At 47.5% G+C, this 9,054-nt stretch overlaps 1 protein-coding gene across 1 annotated transcript in view; it reads right to left on the bottom strand.

Annotated features, from left to right (window-relative positions):
• Nucleotides 1-7,089, bottom strand: part of ATP2C2 (ATPase secretory pathway Ca2+ transporting 2) — a 57,050-nt gene extending 49,961 nt beyond the window's left edge. The window contains exon 1 of the mRNA XM_069966335.1: nt 6,818-7,089. Coding sequence (XP_069822436.1) covers nt 6,818-7,051 — 234 coding nt within the window. The 5' untranslated portion in view covers nt 7,052-7,089. The remainder of the gene's footprint in view (nt 1-6,817) is intronic.
• Nucleotides 7,090-9,054: the final 1,965 nt, after the last annotated feature.

Below are 9,054 nucleotides of genomic sequence, written 5' to 3' on the forward strand. Positions count from 1 at the left end.
ATCTGGACTAAAAATACTCTGTTTACCTGTGTCACTACATGCTGTGCTATGTATAAGACATTATTAGCATTCTGAAGTATTTGCCAGTACTCCACCAGAATGAACAGCATGCAATATATGCAGATTTGACGGATACAGATTTTTTCTAAGCAAGGCCAATTTTTTTCGCCGCCATGAACTATATATACTATATTATGCTACAGGTCACAGTAATCTCTAATACCAGCAGTTTGAGTGTGCTGGCACCAGTAAGTGATGGGGTGGGCACAGCGTCCATATCTCTACCACCACTGCAAGAATAACCTGTAAAACATGAACAATAATTACATCACAATGCAGCAAGGGGTTAAAGGGGCTTGTTATTTTACTAACCACTTTGATAAATTATGTGCTGACTGCGACCCCTTTGTATCTCTGCCCCGGGCCATGAGTTAACTTAACTGTTTCCCGTTTATTTGTAGTGTCCTGAGAAGGAGTATGTGATATACACGTCACTCTGCCTCCTCCACAGTATTACACTGTGCCCATGCCGAAAGCGCAGGTGCAAGGAGTTGGCAGAGTGACGTGTATGTCACATGCTCTGCCATATGACGCCATCTTAGGGATGAGAGAGCCGTCCAGCCAGCACATGACCTAGGCGGGGGGCTACATTGGTACAGAGAACTAGGCCGCAGTTAATGTTCCCTTTTTTACTTGTGTAATACAGTTTACTAAAACATTGATGAAAGATGGCAACACCCTATAATGGCTATAAGGAATACTACAACTCCCAGCAGGTTCTGAAAGTCTGCAGCTCTCTGGGCATTATAGGCAATGTAACTCCCCAACAGGGAAGGGAAGACAGTCCCATGAAATAATTTTGTGGACCCTTTTTTGTAGGCTGCCTTTTCCCTGGACCCTTTTCTTCTCAGTGAGCCTTGCTGTGAGAGAGAATTGACTGTATAGACATAGGGCCCTATTCCACTGGACGATTATCGTTCAGATTATCGTTAAATCGTTCGAATCTAAACGATAATCGTTCGGTTGAAATGCAGTTAACGATTAACGACCGAACGAGAAATCGTTGATCGCTTTATAAGACCTGGACCTATTTTTATCGTTGCTCGTTCGCAAATCGTTCGCGTTGAATAAGACATCGTTCGGTCGTTCGCAATAGATACGAATGCAATAGCGAATAAATAGCGAAGAAAAAACGATCGCAATTACGATCATAAGTAACGATTATCGTTCAATGGAAATGAGTGAACGTTTTCAGGTCTTTCGCAATAGTGGTCGTTTGCGATCGTTAATCGTTAATGATATGCAAACGATAATCGTCCAGTGGAATAGGGCCCTTAAGTGGTCCTGAAAGTCCAAGATGTGGATGGGCAGCAGGGATAGGGCACCTTGATGTTCTAACATCTAGTATAAATCTGCGAGAGGACAGGGTCTTAGTGATGTTTAGGAGGCAGAGGGGCCAGCACAGGACACGTGATGTCATCATGGTGGCTATATATATATATATATATATATATATATATATATATATATATATATATATATATATATATATATACAGTAAACTGGGTGAAAGCTGAGAGATTATAGGATTTTAGTAAATATAACTGAAACAGGAAAAAAAATCCCTCATACTAGAGAAGTCAAACTGTTACTGCACTACAGTATCTAGCAGCAACCACTGAAGCTTGGCTGCTCTGTGTACAGCAGTCTAAGCACTATTAAGAGCACTACTGCTCAAACAAAGTAAGGGAACTATTGCACCATCCATTACTTAGTAATACATACTACTGGCCATCACCGATTACTAAGCCACAATGATACATCCCCCAACCCACATTAGGCAGAATTCAATTTAGGAGTCTGGAAAGCTAAGTGACAACCCTGTTAAGGCTGCTATTTTTGTTGTCAACAGGTTTCTATGCAGCAGAGAATGACTCAAGGACTTTTTGTTAGGACAAATGTCCTCATGAGAATCTAGAGCTGAACAATGGTCGGTGACTAGTATTAAAGAAGCAATTGTCTGAGAGTTGGTGGCAGATGACAACCTGTAACATTCGAGCCAGGGCCCTCACTAGAGAGCGGCGTGCAGGGAGGAAGAGGGTTAAGTGCTCAGGATCAATAGGTCTCTCACATTAACAGGTAATTACAGGTAACGTTATATAACGTGATCACCCTCAGGCCCAGGCTACACCGAGACGGTTTGTAGTGTGACTGATTGATTTAAACTATTGAGTAACAGGTGTAGTCCAAAAGAACACACAGCAATGTAGGCAATCTTGTGGACTGTAGCTGTCATGTGTAAATCGCTTAGTCTAACGGAAAAGTTATCCATGGGAGAGGAAGGGAACAATATGTCTCGGTGACACGAGTGTCCAGGCAAATGGCTACTCACTCCAGCTGCAAGCGCTGCAGAATCTGTTGGCGCTATACAATTAAATGTTACTATTATTATTAGCTGCAGGCTGGGAACTGTGCAGAGATCAAGCAGCACTCCTAACCTACATTAACACTGCCCAAGGCCCAACCATGTTCCCACTAATGATTCCAATAGATCCAGTCACAGCTATTCATTACAGATCTGGTTATATTACTCTATGATCATCCTTTGCTTTATATCAGGGAGATGCATCTTCGGTTATTCTGTACTGTAAGTCTGTGTCACTCCCATTACAAAAATGCAAGGTGGCCTAGACCTGGCATCATATACAGAAACACAGGGTCTAGAGACAGAACATCGTACCCAATGTTTACCACCTTTGGAGCACTTGACCCAGCTAAGACTCAATCATGAGAGGTCTGAGGGGGACGCGGCCACCTGTCACATCTCCTAATTCTTCACCAGATGTACATGACGCAGCTAGGCTGACAAGTTCCGGAGAAGGGGGGCTGATTGACTCCCACAGACATGACAGCCTGACTAATACAGCAGCCTGCCAACAAGAGCTTCCCACTGACCACAAATCTCTATGTGCTAAGAACATCAACCACCAAAAAACTGATAAAGGCAGATCTCTAACCCAGAGACATAAGGTACAGATTGCCTCAAATACCTCTCATGCAGTGACATGGGGACTTTGGGGACCCTTGACAAGACAATGACACACGGACACATGGGGGACGGGAAACTGACACACAGACACATGGGGGATGGGAAACTGACACAGACACATGGGGGATGGGAAACTGACACAGACACATGGGGGATGGGAAACTGACACAGACACTTGGGGAGACAATGACACACAAACACTTAAGGTGTGTGTGTGTGTGTGGGGGGGGGGGGGGGGACAATGACTGCCACACATGTACTGTCCGGATATCCAGTGGTATAAGACCAAAAGGTAGAAAAATGAAATTCAGAGGTGAGGGAAAGCTGGATGATGACCCATGGTAGATCTATAATGGCAGACATATTGGTTGGTACCCCATGAAAAGATGTAACCATGATGCAAAACCAAATGTATGGCAGCAGCCAAATGAAGGACATACATGATAGTTTAGTGTGAAGGGGTGCTCTGTAATAATAATCCACTACTCCTATCCTCCTTGGGCATCACTAAACAGGGTGACACTCCAGCACAACACCAGAATACAGAGTATATACTACAGTAATTCCACATACCTGTAGACACAAATGATCAGCCAATAGAGGGCAGAGTTAATATACAGCATTAGCAAGGCGTCTGGACAACCTGGCAATACACAATGTATCACTCTTACAGGTAACCTCTCCCAATACAAGGTATCACTGTTATACCTATATCTGTAACTGTATACAGTTTATAACTCTTACATGTAACCTCTCTATATACACAGTATTAATATTACAACCTCACACCCTATACAACATATCACTGTCATAATCCCTATATATAACACCATGATACATGTATTAATGTAAAAATTGGATCAAAAAAGTATCACTATGCTACCCGTATATACAGGGGCGGTCTTGGCATTTCTGGGGCCCCAAGCGAAGTTATGTCTGGGGGTCCCCCCTCGACACGCGTTCCAAAACAATAGACCGCTGTGTGTTGGCCCCAGTAGTATATACCCCTTGTGCTCTACCGCCAGTATTATATACTCCTTGTGTGCTGCCCCTAATAGTATATACCCCTTGTGTCCTGCCCCCAGTAGTATATTCCCCTTGTTTGCTTCCCCCAGTAGTATATAGACCCCTGTGTGTTCCCCCAGTTATATATAGCCCCCTGTGTGCTCCCCCAGAAGTATATAGACTTCCTGTGTGCTGCCCCAGTTGTATATAGACCCCCTGTGTGCTGCCCCCAGTTTTATATACCCCCTGTGTGCTCCCCCACTAGTATATAGGCCCCCTGTGTGCTTCCTCAGGGGTATTTAGCCCCCCTGTGTGCGCCCCCACTTCGATATAGACCTCCTGTGTGCTCCCCCACTTGGATATAGACCCCTGTGTGCTCCTCCAGTAGAATATAACCCCCCTGTGTGGTTCCAGCAGTAGTATATAGACCCCCTGTGTGCCCCACCAGTATTATATAGGCCCCTTATGTGCTGCCCCAGTAGTATACAGACCCCTGTGTGCTCCCCCAGTTATATATAGACCTCCTGTGTGCTCTCCAAGTTGTATATAGACCCCATTCTGCTGCCCCAAGTAGTATATAGACCCCCTGTGTGCTGCCCCCAGTAGTATATAGACCCCTCTGTGAAGCCACAGTAGTCTATAGCCCCCCTGTGTGCTCCCCATGTTATATAGCCCCCCTGTGTGCTCCCCCCATTTATATAGACCCCCGATGTGCGCTCCCCCAGTTAAAAAGACCCCTGTGTGCTCCCCCTCCCATATAATATATAACACAATAAAACAAACACTTATACTCACCTGGGTCCGGGCGTCTCCTCTTCTCTTCACTCTTGTGGCTGCAGGAAGGGTTTTCCCTGCAATCACAAGAGGCCGCACTCCCCTTGTCCTGGCGCTGTTGCTCCAGTGATGTCACTGGAGCGCCGGCACCACAAGGACAAAGCTGCCACTTGTGACCGCAGGGAAAACCCTTCCTGCGGCCACAAGAGTGACTGACAGGAAGGGAGCCAATGTCTCCCGCCCTGTCAGTGCTGCTGTATGTAACTATGAGCGCTTATTATGAGTGCTCATAGTTACAGTTCAGATGGCAGCAGCGAGCGGGGCAGCGGCCCTGTCCAGCGGTCTTGAGCACAAGAGCAGGGCGTGGGGGCCCCAAGCGATCGCTTGGGGTGCTTGGTGCCAAAGACCGCCACTGCGTATATGTTGCCTCACCATATACAACAAATAATTGTTATAGCCCTATATACAACCTCACTGTACACAGTATATCGCTGTCATAACCCTATATGTCACACCACCAGAACACATCACATCAGTGCTACACATCTATATAACTGCACTGTATCCAGGATATCACTGCTATGCCCCCATTTGTAATTCCAACTCATATCATTCTTGTACTCCTATACATTGTTATACTGTATAGAAGGCATCACTATTATATCCCTATATGTAAGATATCACCAGTTATAGCCCTATATGTATAACCTTATCATATAAAACCTTATTATTACACCCCATATAAAGAGGTCACAGCGCTATAGGGAACCTCACTGTATACAAAGCATCATTGTTATTTGGTCCATATGTAACCTCATCATATATAACATTATATTCACTATTCTACCTCTATATAGAACCCTACAATATACAACATGTATTCTACCTCTATATGTAAACTCACTGCCACCAAATACAATGTTTACCTCAGGTGTAATCACTGCCTGGCATGTATCCCCAGGTGTAATGTGTGCCCGGTATATATCGCCAGGTGTGCCCTGTATACAGGTGTGATCATTGCCCAATATATACCCCCAGGTGTAATTAGTGCCTGGCATGTATCGCCTGGCATGTATCCCCAGGTGTAATGTGTGCACGGTATGTCTCCCCAGGTGTACTGAGTGTCTGGTATATACCCCCAGGTGTAATCTGTGTCCTATATACAGGTGTGATCAGTGCCCGGTATGTACCCCAAGGTGTAATCTGTGCCCAGTATGTAACCCTCAGTCTAATCAGTGCCCAGTATGTACCCCCAGGTGTAATCAGTGTCTGGTATGTACCCCCAGAGGTGTCACCAGTGCCCTGTATACAGGTGTGATCAGTGCCCGTAATGTGCCCCTTACAGGTGTAATCAGTGCCTGGTATATACCCCCATGTGTAATCGGTGCCCAGTGTGTGCCCCCTGCTGTGCCCCTAACAGGTGTTACCAGTGCCCGGTATATACCCCCAGGAGGGATCAGTGCCTGGTGTATACCCCCAGGAGGGATCAGTGCCTGGTATATACCCCCAGGAGGGATCAGTGCCTGGTATATACCCCCAGGAGGGATCAGTGCCTGGTGTATACCCCCAGGAGGGATCAGTGCCTGGTATATACCCCCAGGAGGGATCAGTGCCTGGTATATACCCCCAGTAGTGATCAGTGCCCGGTGTGTGCCCCCAGTAGTGATCAGTGCCCAGTGTATACCCCCAGTAGTGATCAGTGCCTGGTATATACCCCCAGTAGTGATCAGTGCCCGGTGTGTGCCCCCAGTAGTGATCAGTGCCTGGTATATACCCCCAGTAGTGATCAGTGCCTGGTATATACCCCCAGTAGTGATCAGTGCCCGGTGTGTGCCCCCAGTAGTGATCAGTGCCTGGTATATACCCCCAGTAGTGATCAGTGCCTGGTATATACCCCCAGTAATGATCAGTGCCCGGTGTGTGCCCCCAGTAGTGATCAGTGCCCGGTGTGTGCCCCCACAGGTGTCAGCATCCTTCCCCGGCACTCACCTCCGCCTTCAGTTCGCTGCCCCCCAGCAGATGGTATTTGTGTGGCAGGCGGCGCATCAGTCGCTGCAGCCGCTTTCCCCCCATGTTCCCCGGGGAGACGAGCGGCGGCTCCGGCGGGAGAGGGGCGGGGGTCTCCGGACTATACCTGGGACAGGTGAGCGCAGCCCCGCCCTCCTCCAGCAGGTGCCTGCCCATCCCGCAGCCCGAGCACTGGGGACAGGAGGAGGAAGCCATACCCGAAGGAGGAGGAGGAGGACGGGGAGAGCAGGGCTTCATCACCGGCTGCAACGCGCATGTGTGGAGCCTGGACTGAGGCTGCGGCGAAGCCCAAGGAGGGGTCTGCAGAGCGTCACCCCCATCATTGCAGAGCATCATCCCAACAGTGCAGACCATCACCCCCATCATTGCAGAGCATCAACCCTATCAGAGCAGAGCATCATCCCAACAGTGCAGACCATCACCCCCATGATTGCAGAGCATCAACCCAACAGTGCAGATCATCAACCCCCCCATCATTGCAGAGCATCAACCCTATCAGAGCAGAGCATCATCTCAACAGTGCAGACCATCAACCCCATCATTGCAGAGCATCAACCCTATCAGAGCAGAGAATCATCCCAACAGTGCAGACCATCACCCCATCATTGCAGAGCATCAACCCTATCAGAGCAGAGCATCATCCCAACAGTGCAGACCATCACCCCCATGATTGCAGAGCATCAACCCAACAGTGCAGATCATCAACCCCCCCCATCATTGCAGAGCATCAACACTATCAGAGCAGAGCATCATCTCAACAGTGCAGACCATTAACCCCATCAGAGCAGAGCATCATCCCAACAGTGCAGACCATCACCCCCCCCAATCATTGCAGAGCATCAACCCAACAGTGCAGATCATCACCCCCCCCCCAATCATTGCAGAGCATCAACCCTATCAGAGCAGAGCATCATCTCAACAGTGCAGACCATCACCCCCATCATAGCAGAGCATCATCCCAACAGTGCAGACCATCACCCTCATCATTGCAGAGCATCAACCCTATCAGAGCAGAGCATCATCCCAACAGTGCAGACCATCACCCCCATCATTGCAGAGCATCAACCCTATCAGAGCAGAGCATCATCCCAACAGTGCAGACCATCACCCCCATCATTGCACAGCAACAACCTTATCAGAGCAGAGCATCAAACCTATCAGAACAGACAAATCTCCCAACTTTTTGGAGGGTCAAAGAGGGACACTTATGTTTCAACAAATTTACAGACATTTCTATACTTTTTAATGCATCCACACATACAGGATCTGCTGCAGATTGATGCATCCACACATACAGGATCTGCTGCAGATTGATGTAATCACACATACAGGATCTGCTGCAGATTGATGCATCCACACATACAGGATCTGCTGCAGATTGATGTAATCACACATACAGGATCTGCTGCAGATTGATGCATCCACACATACAGGATCTGCTGCAGATTGATGCAATCACACATACAGGATCTGCTGCAGATTGATGCAATCACACATACAGGATCTGCTGCAGATTGATGCATCCACACATACAGGATCTGCTGCAGATTGATGCAATCACACATACAGGATCTGCTGCAGGTTGATGCAATCACACATACAGGATCTGCTGCAGATTGATGCATTTAGCTACACTGATATCTGCAAATCTGCAGCAGATCCTCTATGTGTGACTGCATCCTTAGGTCCCATCACACATCAGTAACCCTGTCTGTAATTGCAGACCTGCAACTGTGGACAGGATTACCAATAAGTTTCGGTAACTGTACAATCTAACAAATCAGCACTTTACATTGGTGATCGGGACGTGTAATAGGACCCTAACTGTGGTTGACGAAAAGCACTTTCCTACCTAAGGGAAACAGAAAACAAGGCTCTAGTGGGAGATCTTCACTAAGCTGTGAAAAACATTGCCTGGTCAGATGAATCTAGATTTCAATCACACCATGGGAGGGTCCGATTATACAACAATATGTAGGCAGGTGGTCAGTGTCGGACTAGGGTACCTTGGGCCCACCAGGGAAATTGATTCCAGGCACCCACCCTACATACACAGATATAACCAGTGCCAAACCTTTCCTATTAGTACAGGGACTTTGCATAAAACTGTGACCAGCGATGATCGTCATGAAGGCATATCAGAGGTCATGGTGTTTCACCCGCCATTAACCCCCCCCCCCCCCCCCCAACCACACATA

This window comes from Dendropsophus ebraccatus, chromosome 4 (assembly GCF_027789765.1).
Source record: "Dendropsophus ebraccatus isolate aDenEbr1 chromosome 4, aDenEbr1.pat, whole genome shotgun sequence".
Lineage (NCBI taxonomy): Eukaryota > Metazoa > Chordata > Amphibia > Anura > Hylidae > Dendropsophus > Dendropsophus ebraccatus.